Below are 24964 nucleotides of genomic sequence, written 5' to 3'. Positions count from 1 at the left end.
TTTAGATTTACAAGATGAAACTATCATATACATAACATGCAACACAAGAAATGTCAAGCCTTCTTATAATGTAAATTTGATGATTATGGCTTACAGTTTATGAAATGTTATGAGTTTCATCTGAATAATGGAAATGACTGAGTGAAAATGTGGTTGCAGAAAAACATGCAACTTTCCTTCGACTACAGCTGAACATTCACTTCGTGAAAATCAGTAGCTCTGTGGCAAATGGGTGCAAGCTTTAAGTCACTGCTTGTACACTTCCCTGCCGCGATGAGAGGAAACGCTATAGCGCCGGGCGACAGACTAAATGAGACGGTATTAATTTCAATTTAACAGTTAATAGAACTAACATGATAGGTGGTGAGTTCGTAGTACCTGTTGTATATATGGCAGATGCCGTGCTAGCGTTACTGCTGCTGGGTTGAGATCGATGCGGTTCAAAAACGCAATATTCATTGATAGTTGTTGCATGCTGTGTGTTTAAATGTTTCAGCATATTGCACGTATGTCCTCCTCTTGATTAAGTAGCAACCTTGCAGTTCTTACAAGTAGTGATGTTGCAATCGTTTCTTAAATAAATAAATGATAAATGGGTTGTACTTGTATAGCGCTTTTCTACCTTCAAGGTACTCAAAGCGCTTTGACAGTATTTCCACATTTACCCATTCACACACACATTCACACACTGATGGCGGGAGCTGCCATGCAAGGCGCTGCCAGCAGCCATCAGAGGCAAAGGGTGAAGTGTCTTGCCCAAGGACACAACGGACGTGACTAGGAAGGTAGAAGGTGGGAATTGAACCCCAGTAACCAGCAACACTCCGATTGCTGGCACAGCCACTCTACCAACTTCGCCACGCCGTTTCTTGTAAAATGTAGTCAACTCAAGAGCGTTTGTCCCACCAAGGCGCTGCCATTTTGCTTTCTGACGTTACTATGTACGTTATGTAATGACGTGATTTCCAACAACTGGCATAGACAAAGAAATCGTTGGAGAAATTGGTAAGCGATTCCAAGGAATTGATACACTGGGAACCAGTTCTGAACAAGAACCGGTTTTTGATTCCGCTCCCTAACCCGGAGATGGAAAAAAAAAAACACTAAAAGACGCTCGTTTGCGGCATATGCTTTTTTTTCTTAGCCTATTGCAAGGATTATGATTCATTCTTCATTTAAACGGCAATATTTTAATATTCCGTCAGTGGGCATCCTAGTGAGAGCAGATTTTGTAAAGTATGTGATTGTTTTATTTAGGGCTGCAACTAACGATTAATTTGATAATCGATTAATCTGTTGATTATTACTTCGATTAATCGATTAATAATCGGATAAAAGAGACAAACTACATTACTATCCTATCCAGTATTTTATTGAGAAAAAAAACAGCATACTGGCACCATACTTATTTTGATTATTGTTTCTCAGCTGTTTGTAAATGTTGCAGTTTATAAATAAAGGTTTATTAAAAAAATAATAATAATAATAATTTATTTTTTTTCATTTAAAAAAAAAAAAAAAAAAAAAAGCCTCTGCGCATAGCATAGATCCAACGAATCGATGACTAAATTAATCGGCAACTATTTTTATAAGCGATTTTAATCTATTTAATCGATTAGTTGTTGCAGCCCTAGTTTTATTATGTTTGTTGTCTCTCATGAAGTCTGCCATGATTAGTAGTGTTGTTGATGAAAAAGCGAACATTGTGATGAGTCTAAAATTATTGCACCGCTGTATGCTTAAAATGGGCAAAATACGTAAATATTACATGCTAATATGAATGTGCCTGTTACTACATTACATATATACTTACAATGTGTATATAAATTGTTGAGGGAGGTGTTTTTTCGAGCGCTTCTTAGGCGGAATAGAGCGACTCCATTTGGCGCCTTTGCTAATTTACTTTTGCTCACGTTTATTTACGAGTTAGAATGCATAAAAAAAGAATAACATGTGTGTGCTTATCTCACATAAGGACCGTGAATAATAGGCAAAATTACATAAATATGTGTTTCCCCTTTAATGTGTTTATAAGCCTTCCACACACTCCACACAGCTTTCAAACATACTTAAATAAAATTCCTATGCTCTTAAAACACTTAGACCTAAGTAGTTTTAACATAAAACTTTAATAGGTACTCAAATCGTAACGGTACTCGATAGCTACTTCAAAATCTTTAATGCACTGAGACCCTAGATAAGTGAACCACAAAGTGGCAAGGTAGCACTTACTGTACTAATTACACATCAGGTGTTTCAGTGCAACGTGTATCTTCGTTTTAGTTTTGCTTACCATGTTTGGAACTGTTTTAAATCAGCATGTAAAATCTCTCATGCTAATCAGTAGCATGTACTGTATATGGCACATCCAACTAGCATCGAGCTAGCGCAATTTGAAAAGTGGAGCCTTACTTTTGAGTGCTATCTATCAGAGATACTTGTTTTGTTGGCATGGATTGCAACACTACCCAGAGGCTGTCTGCAATGAATACACATATTTTCCCGTTAACTGCTTAGTCTGCAACAAAAGGTATCGAAATATGGTATAGTTTGATTTTACGTGAATTAATCAGTACTTTATCGCCCCAACGTAATTCGGCCGGTACCTATAAAAGCACCAAATTCAGTATCCATCCCTATGCGTGATTGTTTGATTGTAAAATACGATAACTGAAACCTTAAAGAGATGTTACCACAATTGGAAGATAGGCAAGGCTTAGCAATTAATTTTACTCGGGGGCCACAATGACAGAAAAAAATGCTTGAAAGGGCTGGTATATAAAATATAAATAAATATATTTATATTATTTAGCTGTAAAAATCTTTCGCATGTGTGCTTACAAAAAGCCTGATAGTATACTACAAACGTTATAACAGACGACCTAAAAAAACTAACGGTAAATGGATATTTATAGTTTTTTACTAAAAATGAATGAATAAGTATGAGAACAGAACATACGAACATCACTCCTCTTTTACATCTTAGACCACTTCCTTGATACATAAATGTTGATTTGTTCATACACTACCGTTCAAAAGTTTGGGGTCACCCAAACAATTTTGTGGAATAGCCTTCATTTCTAAGAACAAGAATAGACTGTCGAGTTTCAGATGAAAGTTCTCTTTTTCTGGCCATTTTGAGCCTTTAATTGACCCCACAAATGTGATGCTCCAGAAACTCAATCTGCTCAAAGGAAGGTCAGTTTTGTAGCTTCTGTAACGAGCTAAACTGTTTTCAGATGTGTGAACATGATTGCACAAGGGTTTCCTAATCATCAATTAGCCTTCTGAGCCAATGAGCAAACACATTGTACCATTAGAACACTGGAGTGATAGTTGCTGGAAATGGGCCTCTATACATCTATGTAGATATTGCACCAAAAACCAGACATTTGCAGCTAGAATAGTCATTTACCACATTAGCAATGTATAGAGTGTATTTCTTTAAAGCTAAGACTAGTTTAAAGTTATCTTCATTGAAAAGTACAGTGCTTTTCCTTCAAAAATAAGGACATTTCAATGTGACCCCAAACTTTTGAACGTTAGTGTATGTTGTTCATATGTTCATTCGTAATTTATATTCAATCAAATCCAAACCACTTTATTCAAATTGCACATTTTAAAAACAGTTTTAAGGAGACCTATGATAATTTTCAACTTTTCTGACTTATAAATGTTGGATACTTGTGGTAAACAATGCAAAAGCGTCAAATTAAAAGGTTACTGCATTTGGGCGTGAGCTTGCATGTAGTTTTACTGTATAAGAGTTTATTTTGAATTGTGATGTGACAAAACTAAAAATAGTTGATATATGTGACTGTGGAGAAAAATCTACACCAAAACACATCCAATACGTAATATCTAGACCAGGGGTGTCAAACATACGCCCCATAGGCCAATACCAGCACTCTCAGGGGCTTCAATGGGGCCCCCTGGATTAATTTCCAAACAAAATCAACTTGGGGCACACTGCGTTGCAGAGGTGCGCACTTTTTTGGTTAGAAAACCTGTAGAAACGGGCAGCTCAGTTGCCAGATTTTTTTTTTGTATTAAAAGTGTTTATTTAACACTGTCCATCCATCCATTTCCTACCGCTTGTCCTGTAAATTGAAAAACTCAACCCCTATTATTTTTACGGTAAAATTTTGGAGCTGCCAGGTTTTTTGGTTTGTTTTATTTAACACATTTACAAGTAATTGCTGGAAAGTGAGATGAAGGATACGATTAAATAGGATGTGCATCTTCCTGCTCCCTTACGGACATGTTGAACTGTGAATTGTAAATAATTTGGATTTTGATGTAACTTTTTTAGTATGTAAAAAATAAACAACTACTACTACTACTACTACTACTAGTTGTTTTTACAGGGAATTAGTATAAATGGAAAAACGATAAAACTGTTATTTTAAAAGACTGAGCTGCCAGTTTTTTTTAAATCTTTTCAGATCTACTGACTTTTTTTTTAGTGCACAACTGATAAGAGACCGAATTAGATATATATTCTTAGTTTCAAATACCTGTCATTGACAAAACACTAAGGAAGTCTGAGGTTGTTCATGATGATTTGTAAATGGATATATCATTAAATACAAAGACTTTCAACTGTACTTTTTTTTGCATGAAAACAAAGGGGACGATGACTTAATGTTATATATACAGAAGGTACAGTAATTATGTTACAATTGTACTGACCTGGCCCACTTGAAATGTAATTAGGGTTTGTGTGGCCCTTGAACCTGTTGGTATTTCCAGGAAATGTGCTGCTTTTGTTGATCCACCTCTTCTTTGTCAAATTGTTAAGAGTTTAGTCTTGTGTCATATTGACTATTGTTCTACAGTCTGGGCGTCTGCTGCAAGTGGTGAGATCAGTAAGCTCCAGATTGTCCAGAATAGGGCAGCAAGGCTGGTTCTTGGTTGTTCACTAAGAACCAATGTGAACCAAATGCATGCTTCGCTTTCCTGGCTAACAGTGCAGAACAGGTTGTCGGCTAATACTCTTATATTGCTCAAATCAGTAACCGGTAGTAAATCTCCTGCTTTTCTCATGGCCCAAACAGTTCACATTAGCACTATACATAATCACAATACCAGGGCGTCCAGTGAGGGGCATTTTGTACTCCCTCGTCCCAGGAAGTATGCTTTGTGGGAATCTTTTATTTATAGATCTTCATCGTTCTGGAATAACCTGTCTCAAATTCTCACCAGCATTGAAAGTAAACAGGTTTTTAAAAAGAGAGTAATATTTTATCTGAGTCTTTAAATTAGTTTGCCCGTTGATGATTTGTTTGGTTTTATATTGTGTAGTTATATTTATATGGTAATTATTATTCTGTGACTGTAAATTGGTTGCTTGGTTTTTTATTGATGCTTTTATATATATATATTTTTTCTGTATTGGGTAGTTATAATTATATGCTTTTACTTGTAATTGTATTGAATTGTGGACCCCAGGAAGACTAGTGGGTTGTTGAGGCAACCAGCTAATGGGGATCCTTAATAAAAATAAAAATAAAAAAAAAATAAAAATGAGTTTGACACCGCTGACCTTGATGACAAAGAAGTGTGTTATGTAGAATAAAATCATAGAAAGTGGGTTTTTTTTGTAACGACAACATGGGGTGTCATTTTTCCTTTTTCTGTTTTTTAAAAGGACAAACTGTTTGGAGGTGTGCTTGGATGCAGCTGCCAGTAGAAAGGAGATCACAAAAAAAGCCTGCATGGAAAACAGATTACATTTCTAGAACGGATTAATTGGACACATTTATTTTGGAGGGGCTGTGCTTTTGTTTTTGTATATTTTGGTTTTACTCTGACATTTTGGAACGGATTATTAACAAAAACCGATATACTGCTGTAGCTCATTAAGTGTTATTGCATCTATTAATACGAGGGAAGTGCCAATCGATCGACCACCAATCTGTATTGGTCGATTCTCGTGAAAAAGTATGTGGTCGGCCAATGCTGATTAATGCCAATCACAAACGCTGAGACAAGTGGCTAGCAGCTAACAATGTGTCTTCATACACAGTGTGGAGCCTCATTATCAAGGGAGGATGAGGCCAACTAAGCATGTTACACACAGAGAAAGCCAGGAGCAGGCATGCTAATAAGTAAGCTAACCTCGCCCATTGATACTAGAAAAGTGATTCTCATACTGTGGTACAGTGTTACGCAGGCTCTATCTAGTGGTACGCCAAAGAATCACTTAATTATTAAGTATTAATTATATTCAAACACAGTGTTACTGTTTAAGCTGTGTGTATTCTTACAGTGGCCAACATGTTAAATATACTTGTTAAACAAAACCTCTGCCTTGTTTTAACAAATACTTAGGCCTACTACGCTACTGTATTTCAATTGGAGAGCCAAGTGTTTTCTGAGGTGCAGTGATCAGATCAATATGTTTAATCCCTCAAAATATGTTTTATTTGTTTTTGTTCATGTTTACAAACTCAGGGAATATTTCTCTGGACACATGAAGACAAAATACTAAATATTTAAATAAGTACTTTGATTTTGTCCAGCTATTGTGTACTATTGACTTTTTCTTTCTTTAGTTTATTTCGAACATGAACGCACTTACAGTATAATACATCACACAATTTCATATCAATTCACTTTACATCATGTCCGAAAAAGAGTAGGAAGAAGCAAAGCTTATTTAATCCTACCCCTTTCCCACTTCAGAGCGTTTAGAAATATATACATTCATTTACTGACTTGTTTTTGTAGCATAATGACATCCATGAAAGATTAATACAGCAGTTTTGTAATATATAATTAAGTCAGTCATGATACACATACTGAGATGAAGAATATCTTACTTTCAATAAAAAGGTCGAAATTGTTTCTCATAATTCTTCTTCTTTGTACTTTGTAAGCACTATTCATTTGAACAACCTCTTAAAATTGATCATATCAGTACATTGTTTAACTTCTTTACTTAATCCATTCCATAATTTAATTCCACATACTGAATATGCTAAAGGTTCTAAGTGTTGTACGTGCATACAAATGTTTTAAATTAGATTTTCCTCTAAGGTTATATGTATCCTCTTTAGTAGAGAAGAATTGTTGTACATTCTTTGGTAGCAGGTTATAGTTTGCTTTGTACATCATTTTAGCTGTTCGCAATTTTACAAAATCCTCGAACTTCAATAATTTTGTCTCAATAAATAAAGGGTTTGTATGTTCTCTACATCCAACATTATGTATCAGTCTAATCGATCAAACAATTGTAATAAAAAAGAACACATAAGTTAAAAGGAAACTGTCAATAGCACCCACCATTAATTGATTTAAAATGTACAGCTAATACATAGAATGGAATATACTTGTATTTGTCTCATAATGAAAACATTATGAGTTTTTATTTTTTTACTTTTTATTCATAGCTGTATGTAGAAGTGGCTGGTTGCATCAGCTCTGCTCTTTTAATGTCTTTAAAGGCCTACTGAAACCCACTACTACCGACCACGCAGTCTGATAGTTTATATATCAATGATGAAAGCTTAACATTGCAACACATGCCAATACGGCCGGGTTAACTTATAAAGTGCAATTTTAAATTTCCCGGGAAATATCCGGCTGAAAACGTCTCGGTATGAGGACGTTTGCTCGTGACGTCACGGATTGTGCGGAAGTATTGGGACACCATTGTGTCCCAATACAAACAGCTCTGTTTTCATCGCAAAATTCCACAGTATTCTGGACATCTGTGTTGGTGAATCTTTTGCAATTTGTTTAATGGACAATGAAGACAGCAAAGAAGAAAGCTGTAGGTGGGATCGGTGTATTAGCGGCTGGCTACAGCAACACAAGCAGGAGGACTGAGTTGGATAGCAGACGCGCTACCGTGAGTACGCAGCTTTCTTCCAAACATTTGATCCCTTGCCTGTCCGTGCGTGCCGCTATGTGCATGCCACGTACGTAACTTTGGGGAAATATATGTGCTGTATGAACTTTGCGGAAGTGAACGGTACTTTGGGCTGTGGGATTGAGTGTGTTGTGCGGGTGTTTGAGTTGTATTGGGGGGTTATATGGACAGTGTTTGTTACGCGGATTAATTTGTGGCATATTAAATATAAGCCTGGTTGTGTTGTGGCTAATAGAGTATATATATGTCTTGTGTTTATTTACTGTTTTAGTCATTCCCAGCTGAATATCAGGTCCCACCCGCCTCTCACAGCATCTTCCCTATCTGAATCGCTTCCACTGCCCTCTAATCCTTCACTTTCCTCATCCACAAATCTTTCATCCTCGCTCAAATTAATGGGGTAATTGTCGCTTTCTCGGTCCAAATCGCTCACGCTGCTGGCGTCCATGATTGAAAACAATGTGCAGATGTGAGGAGCTCTACAACCTGTGACGTCACGCTACTTCCGGTACAGGCAAGGTTTTTTTTTTATCAGCGACCAAAAGTTGCGAACTTTATCGTCGATGTTCTCTACTAAATCCTTCCAGCAAAAATATGGCAATATCGCAAAATGATCAAGTAGGACACATAGAATGGATCTGCTATCCCCGTTTAAATAAGAAAATCTCATTTCAGTAGGCCTTTAATGTCCTTTGTGTTCTTTGATGTTTCCCTCTTACACACATGTAACAGGGTTGTGTGCTATGGCTATGAGTTGTTTTTTCCCTTGGCCTCAGTCTGGACCCCCTCTCCAGGGGCCCAGGCTTAGACCGATCCCCTTCCCCCCATTGTTTACCTGTATCTCACCTTTTTTGTAAGGGGCGCGGGAAGTTGGCAGACCCCGTCAGCGATCCTGTTCTGTCTCCCTGTAATTGTTGATCCTGTTCTGTCTCCCTGTAATGTTTGTCTGATCTTGAATCGGATTGTGCTTAACATTTTAATTTCCCCTCGGGGATTAATAAAGTATTTCTGATTCTGATTGCAGTGCAGATTAAATAACGTCCACATTAAATACGTTAAAGACGTGAAAACTATAGGGGAAACATTAAAGAACACAAAGGACATGAAAGACATTAAAAAGAGCACTCTGACGCAACCGCGTGATCATATCGGAAAAAACCTGATTCGAACGTCGCTAAAAAAAAATCGCTACATCTATCTTCAGTACACTTATTGTTTTATTTTTCCTCTCCTTCTTTCGCGTGTATTTCCAAACAAAATTATTTATTTCAAGCACTGATATGTGTCTCTTTTATGTTTTAAATACAGTCAACAGAAGGCTACGTAGATAGTTGCTCTAACGAGCCAAGTTGATTACTAGTCAAACATGACAGCTTAGAACACATTCAACATGAATGACAAATCATCTTTAATTCAAAAGGGGCTTTTAAGGAACTTTAGCCCCGCTAAAATAGTTCTAATGACGTGAGAAAGAAACAAAAAAGTGTATAATCTCACCTGAAGCTGCGAGTCCACACAGGAGAAGAATTCCTCTGACGCACATTGGAAGACTGACTGTTGAGTGATCGAGAAACCTGGAGACGACTAACTAACCCACGTTGTCCAAACTTCTTCTATATGGAGATCCCTTTGGAAGACAAATAAACTCGGGAGTCTCGCGTTCTACTTCCACGTCTAACCCAGGACGCGTCCGGACTCGCCACTGCTCTTCCTCAAGTCAGACTCTGCAGCTTCCCGCCCACCTCAGTGGCACGTATCCAATCTTCCGCTCTGCCTCATCGTCGCCCATCTCTCTCTCCAGCGCCATTCAAATGGGAGGGGAAAAACACACCCAACCTGTTCTGCTGCTGCGTAATAGGCGCACGACACAGAGGCTATTGCGCAAACCCGTAACGCAACGTCCATTACAAAGTAAGTCGTGATGTACATAAATGATAATACAAGCTAATGGACGTTGGCTAGGCTGCCAGGAAGTTTGCTAAGCTACCAGGAAGTAGGGTTGCTGATTAAATGATAGATAAATAAATATAATCTGGTTTATTATTTTTTTAATTGAGCAAATAAATATAGAAACACAATCTGATATTTTTCAAGATGCGCAGTTTGTTTTAACTATTAAATTATTTTGTCTTTGTTGAAAATATTGGACACAATTAGAGATGTCCGATAATGGCTGTTTTTTTGCCGATATCCGATATTCCGATATTGTCCAACTCTTAATTACCGATTCCGATATCAACCGATACCGATATATACAGTCATGGAATTAAATTATAAATGATAAATGGGTTATACTTGTATAGCGCTTTTCTACCTTCAAGGTACTCAAAGCGCTTTGACAGTATTTCCACATTTACCCATTCACACTGATGGCGGGAGCTGCCATGCAAGGCGCTAACCAGCAGCCATCAGAGGCAAAAGGTGAAGTGTCTTGCCCAAGGACACAACGGACGTGACTAGGAAGGTAGGAATTGAACCCCAGTAACCAGCAACACTCCGATTGCTAGCACAGCCACTCTATCAACTTCGCCACGCCGTCCTTTAACACATTATTATGCCTAATTTTGTTGTGATGCCCCGGCTGGATGCATTTAACAATTTAGCAAGGTTTTCCAAAATAAATCAACTCAAGTTATGGAAAAAAATGCCAACATATGGCACTGCCATATTTATTATTGAAGTCACAAAGTGCATGTTTTTTTTTTAACATGCCTCAAAACAGTAGCTTGGAATTTGAGACATGCTCTCCCTGAGAGAGCATGAGGAGGTTGAGGTGGGCGGGGTTAGGGAGGGGGAGGGGGGTTAGTGGGTAGCGGGGGGGGGGGTGTATATTGTAGCGTCCTGGAAGAGTTAGTGCTGCAAGGGGTTCTGGGTAGTTGTTCTGATGTGTTTATGTTGTGTTACGGTGTGGATGTTCTCCCATTCTTGTTTGGTGTGGGTTCACAGTGTGGCGCATATTTGTAACAGTGTGAAAAGCCGTAGATATTATGTGATTGGGCCGGCACGCAAAAGCAGTGCCTTTATATTTATCTGTACAGTAATCTATTTATTTATTTATATATATTTATATATATTTATTTATTTTATATATATATTTATATATTATTTAGATATATGTATTTATTTATATATGCACCTTATTGCTTTTTTTATCCTGCACTACCATGAGTTTATGTAACGACATTTCGTTCTTATCTGTGCTGTAAAGTTCAAATTTGAATGACAATAAAAAGGAAGTCTAGTCTAGTCTAGTCTTTAAGGTTTATTGGCACTCTGTACTTCTCCCTATGTCCGTGTACACAGCGGAATTTTAAAAAGTCATAAATTTTACTTTTTGAAACCGATACCGATAATTTTGAAACCGATACCGATAATTTCCGATATTACATTTTAAAGCATTTATCGGCCGATAATATCGGCAGTCCGATATTATCGGACATCTCTAGACACAGTGTGTTGTCAAGTTTATGAGATGCGATGCAAGTGTATGCCACTGTGACACTATTGTAAAAAAATGTATTTTAAATGTTTTTATCTTTTAGAAATGGCTGTGATGATAATCTCAATGAGGTATTTCTAATCACTGCTATGGAATTCGTATTAATATTGATACAGTTGCTGATAGTATTTATTTTTGTTTGACTACTTTTGGATTGTTTTGTGTCATATTTGTGTGTCCTCTCACATGCTCTGTTGATTGCTATTCTGAATGTTGCTGGGCCTGGTTTGATTTTGGAATTGGAATTGTATTATTATGGTACTATTGGGTATTATTTTGTTGGATTGATTAATACAAAAAATAAATAAATAAAAATATGCGCAGTTTACAAAACAACGTAAAAAATACAGACCTATAACCAATTTAGGGATGTTCCAATCAGGGTTTTATGGTGGCGATTCCCATACCATGCACATGTATTAACTGTGCATTTTTTTACTGTATTTATGGCAGTGGCGGGCCGTGCGTTTCCCACCTAGGCCTTCAGTGATGTCCTGTGTCCAATGATTACCTCTCAAAATACCATTACTTATGTCACCACATGACCATTGCTGGAGAAATACTATACAGGAACACATTTACGCACTACTGGGCATTGAATCACCACCAACAGTGTACATAACGGGTTATTTTCTGGCACATTTAAAAATCAATAAACCAGCATCAGCAATTAAAGTATATGGGTCAAATGCAGAGAATATTTTCGCCACACCTAGTGTGTGTGTGACAATCATGGGTACTTTTAACTTTAACTTTATTATATTATGTAGTACTGCCAAAATTAAAATTGCAAAAAATATATTAAACGTGAAAAAATAAAGAAATAAAATATCTGAACTCACAATTTGTAGAACCCATTCGAGCTTCCAGGGTTGGCCGACATCATCTCACAAGATGTAGTTTCCCTTTAAATATCCTTCTTGAAAATGCCCTTGCAAATATATGTGTTGTCTTGTCTAATCATAAAAGATGCAGACGAGGCGTGTTGGCTGAGTTCTTAAAGTTTACTCCACAGCGTGCTCATCAAAAACATCCCGCTGCCGGCATGGCTAAACAGGGATACTGCGCATGCTCTTCACTACTGTGGTATGCTGGGTAATGGAGTTCTCATGTTACCTAGCACAGTGGTTCTCAAATGGGGTATGCGTACCCCTCGGGGTACTTGAAGGTATGCCAAGGGGTACCTGAGATTTTTTTTAAATATTCTAAAAATAACAACAATTGAAAAATCCTTTATAAATATATTTATTGAATAATACTTCAACAAAATATGAATGTAAGTTCATAAACTGAACATCAAATCAAGTAGGCTATTCCATTCATTACCAGAAACACAGAGTTTCCCCCATGCCATGATGGTTTGACCCTCACTAAAATGTCTGTCAAAAAGAACTGTGAAAAGAAATGCAACAATGCAATATTCAGTGTTGACAGCTAGATTTTTTGTGGACATGTTCCATAAATATTGATGTTAAAGATTTCTTTTTTTGTGAAGAAATGTTTAGAATTAAGTTCATGAATCCAGATGGATCTCTATTACAATCTCCAAAGAGGGCACTTTAAGTTGATGATTACTTCTATGTGTAGAAATATTTATTTATAATTGAATCACTTGTTTATTTTTCAACAAGTTTTTAGTTATTTTTATATCTTTTTTTCCAAATAGTTCAAGAAAGACCACTACAAATGAGCAATATTTTGCACTGTTATACAATTTAATAAATCAGAAACTGATGACATAGTGCTGTATTTTACTTCTTTATCTCTTTTTTTCAACCAAAAATACTTTGCTCTGATTAGGGGGTACTTGAATTAAAAAAATGTCCGCAGGGGGTACATCACTGAAAAAAGGTTGAGAACCACTGACCTAGCTCATAACATCACAATATATATATCTGCCTTAGGCCATCTTTAAGGCCTTACTGACAACAACTCGTGATCTGATTGGCTATCGCAACTGTTTGTCAAATGTATGTGCCTGTTCACTAACAGTGCACAGACATTGTTGATTCTGAAGGCTTCGGGCAGATTTCGTACAGCATGGCAACATAAGCAAGCTGAATTCTGATTGGATAAAAACTCTAACCTAAAAACAGCAGAACTGCAAGGAGGATAATATGACATGAAGAGAATATGAATACTTTTAGATATTTAGGGAAAGTGAATAAAAAAATACTTTTATCTTTAATTATGATCATGATTTCTGGTTATTCTGGTCGCACTGATACTGGAGTTGATTTTAATCTCATTGTACCTGTGTATAATGACAATAAAAGGCTTTCTATTCTATTCTATGTTAGGCCAGCAGAAAAGGCCTTGCTGGCCCTGATGGCACACCACTGATTTATGGTGAATGCTATTGTCAGTTAAACAGTATCAACACAATATTTAAATTATAGTTCCTTATTATATTTTATTAGTACTATGAACTTCAGTAATGCGGACGCTGTATCGATCCGTTGTGGTGAAGAAGGAGCTGAGCCGGAAGGCAAAGCTCTCAATTTACCGGTCGATCTACGTTCCCATCCTCACCTATGGTCATGAGCTTTGGGTTATGACCGAAAGGACAAGATCACGGGTACAAGCGGCCGAAATGAGTTTCCTCCGCCGGGTGTCGGGGCTCTCCCTTAGAGATACGGTGAGAAGCTATGTCATCAGCTCAAAGTAAAGCCGCTGCTCCTCCACATCGAGAGGAGCCAGATGAGGTGGTTTGGGCATCTGGTCAGGATGCCACCCGAACGCCTCCCGAGAGAGGTGTTTCGGGCACGTCCGACCGGTAGGAGGCCACGGGGAACACTCAGGACACGTTGGGAAGACTATGTCTCCCGGCTGGCCTGGGAATGCCTTGGGATCCCCCGGGAGGAGCTGGACGAAGTGGCTGGGGAGAGGGAAGTCTGGGCTTCCCTGCTTAGGTTGCTGCCCCCACAACCCCGACCTCGGATAAGCGGAAGAAGATGGATGGATTGATGGATAGTACTATGAAGTCAATAGTACACAATAACTAAACAAAAGCAAAACAAATGTTCCATTATTTATTTATTTGAATTAGGACAATGCATATTCATCAACATAGAGCAACAATGTAAATATGCCAGAGTTGGCACAATAGCTAATTTTCATACATTGTCCTAAGGCAGGTTAATACAGTAAACATTTGTGGAGGGGGGCATGGCCTGCGGGCCTGCCGCGGAACAGGGTGTGTCAGGACCGGCCTCGAAGACAGCGACAGGTGCGTAGATGGCACAGGTGGGCCTTGTTAGCTAATCACCTGTCGCCTTTATTAGGAGCAGCCGTGATGAAACGAGTAGTTGTAGCTGCTGCTGAAAGACACTGTGCTGAAAAGCAAAAGACTTTGCACCATTGGATACAAATAAAACAGTGTTATATCCTCAATTCCTGGCAGTCTGTGGTGGTCTGAAGAACCCACTAGAGGGCAACCTCTACAACATTCAACAGGTCATGATACAAAAAAATACATAAATCACAAGACATTACACATTACAAGCATACCATAAGCACAAGACCATGGACAAAAAAATTAAATAAACAAAAAGCAAGTGAATAATCTGATTGTGCGTGCATGCATGTCTGATTAGTTTTCAACCACTGTTTCAGTGCGGTTTTAAATGTTAAATAGGTGTCACAGTTTCTGACATTATTTAAATGCTTTGGTTTTTGCCCTTACATTCTGTCCAGGGACTTTTACCCTGAGTTTGTAAACACTAACAAAAACAACACAAAAAGAAAGATTTTTAACAAAATACAAATATTGATGTAACGGGTGGTCTATATGGCTGAAAACTGTATTACGATATAAGTGTCAGCTATATCGGTCGATATAGGTGATTATTGATCATTTTTATGACCCGTCAAAAATAAGGACCAGGAGTAACCTTTCTCGGATTGTAATCCCCTCAGCTATCAAGGCAGAAAGGAAAGGAAATGTAACCACAATTCTAAAACCACATTGAACACTTAACAAGAACCTCTTAAAATGAAGGTGCAAAAATAAGGAACGTGTAAGAAATGCTAAATAAAGTGTAACAAAATAGTGTGAAAATGTAATGTAACATAGAGAAACCTGACAATAACTATTTTTTGCAGGTTTATTTGCAGCTGTGTAAAATTTAATTTGGTCAGTTATTCCTATTTAAGTATAGAAATACATGTATGTTATGCAGTAATTAATTTTTAAATATTATTGAACCATCCATCCATCTTCTTCCGCTTATCCGAGGGCAGGTCGCGGGGGCAGCAGCCTAAGCAGGGAATCTCAGACTCTCCTCTCCCCAGCCACTTCGTCCAGCTCTTCCCGGGGGATCCCGAGGCGTTCCCAGGCCAGCCGGGAGACATAGTCTACCCAACGAGTCCTGAGTCTTCCCCGTGGCCTCCTACCGGTCGGACGTGCCTTAAACATCTCCCTAGATAGGCGTTCGGGTGGCATCCTGACCAAATGCCCGAACCACCTCATCTGGCTCCTCTGGATGTGGAGGAGCAGCGGCTTTACTTTGAGCTCCCCCCGGATGGCAGATCTTCTCACCCTATCTCTAAGGGAGAGCCCCGCCACCCGGCGGAGGAAACTCATTTCGGCCGCTTGTACCCGTGATCTTGTCCTTTCGGTCATAACCCAAAGCTCATGACCATAGATGAGGATGGGAACGTAAATCGACCGGTAAATTGAGAGCTTTGCCTTCCGGCTCAGCTCCTTCTTCACCACAACGGATCGATACAGCGTCCGCATTACTGAAGATGCCGCACCAATCCGCCTGTCGATCTCACGATCCACTCTTCCCCCACTCCTGAACAAGACCCTGAGGTACTTGAACTCCTCCACTTGGAGCAGGGTCTCCTCCCTGACCCCGGAGATGGCACTCCACCCTTTTCCGGGCGAGAACCATGGACTCAGACTTGGAGGTGCTGATTCTCATCCCAGTCGTTTCACACTCGGCTGTGAACCGATCCAGTGAGTGCTGAAGATCCTGGCCAGATGAAGCCATCAGGACCACATCATCTGCAAAAGGCAGATTTTTTTTTTTTTTTCATAAAGAAATACAATAATGTGTGCTTACGGACTGTATCCCTGCAGACTGTATTGATCTATATTGATATATAATGTATATATTTAGTTTTTTATGTTGATTTAATAAAAAAAAATTTAAAAAACTTTTTTTTTTTTTTTGTGCGGCCCGGTACCAATCGGTCCGCGGATTGGTTGGGGACCACTGGTTTTACATAACATGTAACAGTGGTTCTTTGGTCAAAATGTTGCATAGGTTTTGTTTTACAGACCATCTCTTCAGGATGCGCCATTTTGTAGGTGGTCTTCTTTACGTGGCTCCACTTTGACAGCGTATTCTCCCCGTCATCCATGTTGTAGTTTTAGTGCTTCGATATCGAGTCTACTGACACATATACGTTAGAACTATAAGCTACTTTGTATTCCAAATGGCTTCAAGGGAAGATGCAGAGACATCATGCACTAGCAAGTCTGCCCCACAACAAGTTGATAGAGAAATTGAAAGAACTTATTTACTACGATGTCGAACTACAGTGGCGGACTCGCGCAATGCTCCTCAAGTAAACCTCTACCGTATATGGAGATATCCGCTGACGTCACATGTTATTAAAACGTCACAAGTTCCACAAATTCCAAACGGCTTATTTGGAGCAAGTATGAAGGAAGGCAAGATTGTTTTATGAATATCTCCTTAGAGGCCTACTGAAACCCACTACTACCGACCATGCAGTCTGATAGTTTATATATCAATGATGAAATCTTAACATTGCAACACGTGCCAATATGGCCGGGTTAACTTATAAAGTGCAATTTTAAATTTCCCGCTAAACTTCCGGTTGAAAACGTCTTTGTATGATGACGTATGCGAGTGACGTCACTAGTTAAACTGAAGTATTGGTACACCTTTGAATCCAATACAAAAAAAGCTCTGTTTTCATCTCAAAATTCCACAGTATTCTGGACATCTGTGTTGGTGAATCTTTTGCAATTTGTTTAATGAACAATGAAGACTGCAAAGAAGAAAGTTGTAGGTGGGATCGGTGTATTAGCGGCTGGCTGTAGCAACACAACTAGGAGGACTGAGTTGGATAGCAGCCGCGCTAGCCGACGCTAGCCGCCGACCGCACGGATAATCGGGTGAAGTCCTTCGTCCTTCCGTCGATCGCTGGAACGCAGGTGAGCACGGGTGTTGATGAGCAGATGAGGGCTGGCTGGCGTAGATGGAGCGCTAATGTTTTTATCATAGCTCTGTGAGGTCCGGTTGCTAAGTTAGCTTCAATGGCGTTGTTAGCAACAGCAATGTTAATCTTCGCCAAGCTGGAAAGCATTAACCGTGTATTTACATGTCCAGGGTTTAATAGTATTGTTGATTTTCTGTCTATCCTTCCAGTCAGGGGTTTATTTCTTTTGTTTCTATCTGCATGAGCCCGATGCTATCCCGTTAGCTCCATAGCTAAAGTGTTTCGCCGATGTATTGTCGTGGAGATAAAAGTGACTGTGAATGTCCATTTCGCGTTCTCGACTCTCATTTTCAAGAGGATGTAGTATCCGAGGTGGTTTAAAATACAAATCTGTGATCCACAACAGAAAAAGGAGAAAGTGTGGAATCCAATGAACTCTTGTACTTAAGTTACGGTCAGAGCGAAAAAAAGATACGCCCTACACTGCACTCTAGTCCTTCACTCTCACTTTCCTCATCCATGAACCTTTCATCCTCGCTCAAATTAATGGGGTAATCGTCGCTTTCTCTGTCCGAATCTCTCTCGCTGCTGGTGTAAACAATAGGGAAATGTGAGCAGCACTCCAGCTTGTGACGTCACGCTACTTCCTGTACAGGCAAGGCTTTTTTTTATCAGCGACCAAAAGTTGTGAACTTTATCGTCGTTGTTCTCTACTAAATCCTTTCAGCAAAAATATGGCAATATCGCGAAATGATCAAGTATGACACATAGAATGGATCTACTATCCCCGTTTAAATAAAAACATTTCGTTTCAGTAGGCCTTTAATGCTGCCATGGTTGGATTTCACATTTTCGGGGTATATTCAGTAATCTGACTCTCGCCAGATCCTTGTAGTTCGCTGAGCTCCACACAAGGATCTGGGCTCGAAGGCAATGCAAAGTCTTTCAAGATATCAAAAAATAATGAACCAATCAGGATCGCCGGGCGGGATTGCACAGATGTGACGTAGCGTCGAAGCGACTGTTTCATTCAAACAACAATGGCAGCACGCAGCGAGGAGTCGTGTGCTGACATTGATTCTGCTATTGCAACTGTTTTGTCGAATCTATCGAATATTAATTATTTAAAAGATGAACAGAGAACGGTTTTGAAGGCATTTATTGGTGGCAAGGATGTTTTGGCTCTTCTTCCGACCGGGTTTGGCAAGAGCTTGATTTACTAAATCGCTCCACTGGTGGTAAAGGAAATTAACCTGACTGTCGCCAGATCCTTGTAGTTCGCTGAGCTCCACACAACTTTTACTGCGTTGTTTCAGTAAAAGTTCTCTAAGTTTTCGCTCTGTCGTTATCCAATATGTCGACTGTTGTGTTTTCGATTTCCTAGCGTCGCTCTCATCAGTGTCATGGATTGATTTCGATGTGAGTGGTTGATGTAGCACGTCATTCAAGATAACAGACAAGTGGTTTATCTAATCACATACAATTTTTTTTTTTTACAAGGCCCCGCCTTCTGAAATACATCTCCTATTAGTCAGGTTAGCTAGTCAGGTTACTTTTAGACCTCCACCCCAGATCACACCTCACTCCTACCCACTTCTCCAAAGTGGACTGGTTCAGGGTGGAGGACAGAGTAAAACAACTTCCATAACGTAAATGACCGCCATAACCACAACACCAGGGGGAGCTCCACGAACCACGTTAAACCCAGATTCCGATCTAACAAAGGTCTTAACTCATTCTCCTTCTATGCCACATCAATATGGAATGCACTCCCAACAGGTGTAAAAGAAAGTGCATCTCTATCCTCTTTCAAAACCGCACTAAAAGAACACCTCCAGGCAACTTCAACCCTTGACAAACACCCTCCCCCCTCCACATCCCACCTCCCCGGATTGTAATTAATCAAATGTAAATAATCAAATGTATATACTTGTTCTTATGCTTTCTGAACTCACTACCGGTATGTTCACTGCATCACCATTTATCTGATGATGCTATTGTTGATGACTGAAGTGCTGATATCAACTAAACCTAATTAGCTGCTAGCCGTTTGTCAGCCAGACATTATTGCCGTTTGTGATCGGCATTAAAAGGCATAAATCGTCAATCATATACTTTTTTGCGAAAATCGGCCAATTGGTCGACAAAGTGGAAATCTGGCTCCTCTGCTGGTTTATCTTGATGAGATTGTAAAGTATTGCCACTCGCAAATACATCACACCCTCAAGTCAGGGCAGTATTGTGTGACACAGTGCGTGTGTGCGACTTTAAAACTAAACATGTACCACTATAATAATGATATATTAGTTCGCATGCAGAAATATTTATTTATTTTAAGTATGTGTGTATGCTAGCAATATGTGTAGTTAGCATTAAAAAAAAACAATACATACATTCAATAAACACCAAACACGTTTATTTTTTTAAATAATTTTACATGGCTTGCTTAAAGGGAAACTGCACTTTTTTTTTTTCTATTTGCCAATAATTCACAGTCTTTATGTAACACCAGAACACACGATTTTCATTTTGAATTAATTCTAACTGGTAAATAAATGTAAATAAAATCCCACTTACAACGGGAGGTCCTCTGTTCTGCCCATTCTGCCCTCTAAATAACCAAAAGCTCTATTTACATTTTGTGACAGGAACATTAACAAAGTATTAGCGATATTATTTTAAGCGCTAACGTTAAGGACCTATTTTTAGCGGTGCATTGTCACAGAGAGCTAACTTCCTTATGCTGCTATATTGACAACATCAGCTGGCAAGCTGCTTCCTCGCCTCAGAGCTAGTAAAAGTTTATTCTAGATTATAAATCATCCCTCTCACTTGGATAGTGGAAGGATGAGGAAATAATCCAAGAAATTGGTCAACTTTGACAGCCAATTTAGACCTGGAAATGGCAAAAAAGACCTAAAAAGACGCTTGGTTCTACCAGTGGGGTGCGGTGAGGTTAATGTCTGGTGAGGAACTGCATCATCACAGTTACATTTATAAACATATGAACCCTAAATAGTATCTTATTCACCATGTGATTGGCAGCAGTTAACGTGTTATGTTTAAAAGCTCATACCAGCATTCTTCCCTGCTTGGCACTCAGCATCAAGGGTTGGAATTGGGGGTTAAATCACCAAAAATTATTCCCGGGCGCGGCGCCGCTGCTGCCCACTGCTCCCCTCACCTTCCAGGGGGTGAACAAGGGGATGGGTCAAATGCAGAGGACAAATTTCACCACACCTAGTGTGTGTGTGACAATCATTGGTACTTTAACTTAACTTTAACTTTACACTTACAAACTGTAGCACACAAAAAAGCACATTTAGTAAAAAAAAAACGTTATTATGGTCTTACCTTTACTTATAAGTGCGGGAACAGTGGTGTTCGTGTTGGAAGAGTTGTGAATGAATGAAATATGAAATCCGTGCTGCAGTCTGCAGGTGTACCTAATGTTGTGTCCCTGCGGTCGTTCGCGGCTCCTCCACCGCGAGCATTGATGTTTTTGCACTTTTTGGCTTCTTGTTAAGTGACTTTTTTTGGGTGGATTCGGTCTTGCACGTGGAGGGTTTGGGTGTGGGCTTTGGTTGGTGTGGCCGCGGCGCTCCCGTCGGGCGGTGCATTCTGCGGCGGTGCATTCTGCGGCGGTGCATTCTGCGGCGGTGCATTCTGCGGCGGAGATGCTTGGCACCAGGAGGCGGGGTTATGAGACGAGCCTCACACAGTGTGTCTTCGCAGCAGATTTATGATCGCTCAGCACAAGAAATACGTTACACACATACAGTTGTTGACAAAATACACTGTACATTATATACCTCAGCTAACTAAACTATGGAAATGTATAATATAATTCATATAGCAATACAGTCTCACTGCACAGCAGCTCAGCAGTTAGCCGAGTCATTGCGCACAATCCATGTTGAGGCACAACGCAGTGACGTGCCTCAACTGGCTGCTGATCACCGCATCGTCTCTTCTCAGTATTTGAACGGCAAATGTGAAAATAAAAATAATGTAAAACTGGTGAAGTTAAATGGAAAATAACTTTAGTATAATCACTGGATACATATAACAATTTAATTATTTATTTCTTTATTTTTACTTTTTTTTTTCTTTCCATGATGGCAGGGGAGGCCATGCCTCCCCTGCCTCTAGTGACTGCACGCCACTGGGTTCTACCCACTTTTTTTGTAAGGATTATGAGTCAATGACAACACACATTGTACAGTATTGATGTTTTATTATGTTTATTGGCTCTCATGAAGTCTGCAGTGATTTTTAATCAGTGATGTTGTTGGAAGGAAAAAGCGAACGTCATGATGCGTTTGTGAAATTAATGCACCAACATATGCTTGAAATGAGCAAAATACGTAAATACTACATGTTATTATGAATGTGCCTGTTACTACATTATACAGTATACTCACAACGGGGATATAAAACCTTGATTGAAGTCTTTGGATTTTTTTTAAGCGACTCCCATAGGCTCTATTGCAAGCAGACGTTTGCTGGCATTTATTTACTAGTTAGAATGCATAAAAATAGAAAAACATGTGTTCTCGTCTTGCATAAGGATTGTGAATGATAGGCAAAATTTTCCCATCATCCACAATCCCTCCGTGAGACAAACAACACACGTATTTCCCTTGTATATGCATTCTAAATATAAACAAACTGATATTATGAGGTGGCTAACAATGCAGGCAGTTGTTTCTCACTGTTAATTGGTGTTCAGCCTGATCGTGGTCAATGAATTTCTGCAAAATGAAATATTTTCATACCTACAGCAAAAAAAAAACTGTTTATGTAATTTTCTTTTGGATATTATGAAAGCTTTGTAGACATTAAATAACACACACTCATAGTCACCTTTACATCTATTTAATCCAATATAGTAATGTTCCCTGGGGCTGTGCCAATTAAGTATTAATACTATTATCATATACTGTTATCAACTTGATTACCTGTACTTTCCAGATGACCTGGTTCTCCTGTCACACAATCACAACCAGATGTTGGACAACACAGCCAACGTAATGACGATCAACACCTGTACCTACAACACAGTCACAGTATGTGGTGAATCCACACAGGATGTCAACTCCTTCACTCGCTTAGGCAGCATCTTGGATAAGCATAGACAAGGATATTAAGGCCAGAGTAGTGTTCATAAATAAATGATAAATGGGTTATACTTATAAAGCGCTTTTCTACCTTCAAGGTACTCAAAGCGCTTTGACAGTATTTCCACATTCACCCATTCACACCCTGATGGCGGGAGCTGCCATGCAAGGCGCTAACCAGAACCCATCAGGAGCAAGGGTGAAGTGTCTTGCCCAAGGACACAACGGACGTGACTAGGATGGTAGAGGGTGGGGATTGAACCCCAGTAACCAGCAACCCTCCGATTGCTGGCACGGCCACTCTACCAACTTCGCCACGCCGTCCACCATGCTTCAGAAAATCTGGTCTTCCAAAGACATAGTCATCAAATAAACCTCTATAATAATAATAATGACAACAAAAATGCATCTTATCAATTCCAATGTAAAAACTGTCCTTCATCTATGGTTCAGAGACATGGGGAATGTCGACGAGGACATTACAGAAGCTACAGACTTTTTTAAACAGCTGTCTGAAAAGCATCATTGGGATTAGGTGGACAAAGTGAATTAAGAATGAGGAACTATGGCTGGCAGGAAGTCAGGAGCCAGTGGAGAAGTCAATGGAAACCAGATCAACAAAGTTGACAGAAAAGTCGAACAGCAATGAGTTTGATAGACGAGCAACCAGACACACTGGTAAATTAAAAGATTTTTACTTGTCCAATCAAATATATTTAACCATAGAAGTCAAGAATTCTGATTTTGAATTCAGGAAGACATATTATGAGGCCCTTTTAACTTGACGTTTATATAATTAGTTTTTTTTTATTTAAAGTCAAACTCATGATCCTTCTAAAGTCAAATAAATATTTTTTGTCACGCAAAAAGCTACTTATTATTCAACATGAAATATTTCATAATAAGGTCAATCATTTACCGCAGATCCCATCCCCACCAAAAACAATAATTATCGTGGATGTTTTGTGAGAGCCAGCAATGATTACTTTGGGCAAAATTATGATCCAGAACATTATATTGTTAATCCTGAATATAAGGAGGATGAGCTACAAGTTTTAGAAGCTCTGCTAAACAAATTCAGCTTTAGTGAAACACCATACCATCATGTAGCAGTATTGCTAAGTGCTAAACAAGAAATACAAACTACAAACATAATAAAACGATCTCTTACTGTACAATGTCTTATTTTACTTCGATGACGACTGATAGGATGTCCATATCTTCCCGTTTAGATGAACAATTATCATGATGCACATGGAGGGTTAACAAAGACGTTTCCCTGCAGACACTAATTTCGGTTGTGTTTGTCTCCATTTCCGAGTATGAATTGAATGTCACAGATGAACAACTTCTAGATTCAAGGCTAAATCCTCCTAATATCCAGATGAGTGGCATGATACATAATCTAAGATAACTTTGACGAGCCGAGACACGATGATGCGGGAGCAGCAGGACATCGCTGCCAGCTCACAGTAAAGGTAGCCGAGTGCTACTTAGTTGTCTGTATCATTGTGCCGCTAAGAAATATTTTGTTTGCGTAAGCGCTTATAGTAACAACATTGCTAATATTTTGGTTAATATTCAGGTCACGATATGTATAAAGAGTATTGTTGGCGGGTTTTGGATGGTTGTTTAGAGAGTTTTGTGGGCGAAATAGAGAGCCCCCATTGACTACATTGTTAGTGAACTTTTTATGTATTTATGACTTAAAATGCATAAAAAATAGAAAAACATGTGTTAAATGATAAATGGGTTATACTTGTATAGCGCTTTTCTACCTTCAAGGTACTCAAAGCGCTTTGACAGTATTTCCACATTCACCCATTCACACACTGATGGCAGGACCTGCCATGCAAGGCGCTAACCAGCAGCCATCAGGAGCAAGGGTGAAGTGTCTTGCCCAAGGACACAACGGACGTGACTAGGATGGTAGAAGGTGGGGATTGAACCCCAGTAACCAGCAACCCTCCGATTGCTGGCACGGCCACTCTACCAACTTCGCCACGCCGCCCAGAGTGCAGAAGCGTTCCCTTTGTGACGTCAATCTCCGGAAATAGCCGAAGGTATTCGGAGCGGAATATTCAAAATGGCTGACTGAATTTGTGGCATTTTGTGATGTTTAAACTGTCTTTTACATACGGATTGTAAATACGATTGGATGTGGTTTTATGGTTACAATGAAAGACAATTAAGCATATAAAGTCCATCCATCCATCCATTTTCTACCGCTTATGCCCTTCGGGGTCGCGGGGGGCGCTGGAGCCTATCTCA

General features: G+C 39.2%; 1 protein-coding gene across 1 annotated transcript in view; it reads right to left on the bottom strand.

The window, feature by feature from the left end:
- The window catches only part of LOC133663520 (myelin protein zero-like protein 2), a 56819-nt gene extending 46986 nt beyond the window's left edge, over positions 1 to 9833 (bottom strand). Inside the window, exon 1 of the mRNA XM_062068047.1 lies at positions 9374 to 9833. Within this exon, the coding sequence (XP_061924031.1) occupies positions 9374 to 9419 (46 nt within the window). The 5' untranslated portion in view covers positions 9420 to 9833. The remainder of the gene's footprint in view (positions 1 to 9373) is intronic.
- Positions 9834 to 24964: the final 15131 nt, after the last annotated feature.

The sequence above is a fragment of the Entelurus aequoreus genome, linkage group LG13 (assembly GCF_033978785.1).
Source record: "Entelurus aequoreus isolate RoL-2023_Sb linkage group LG13, RoL_Eaeq_v1.1, whole genome shotgun sequence".
Classification (NCBI taxonomy): Eukaryota; Metazoa; Chordata; class Actinopteri; order Syngnathiformes; family Syngnathidae; genus Entelurus; species Entelurus aequoreus.
This window is presented reverse-complemented; position numbering and strand designations above follow the sequence as displayed.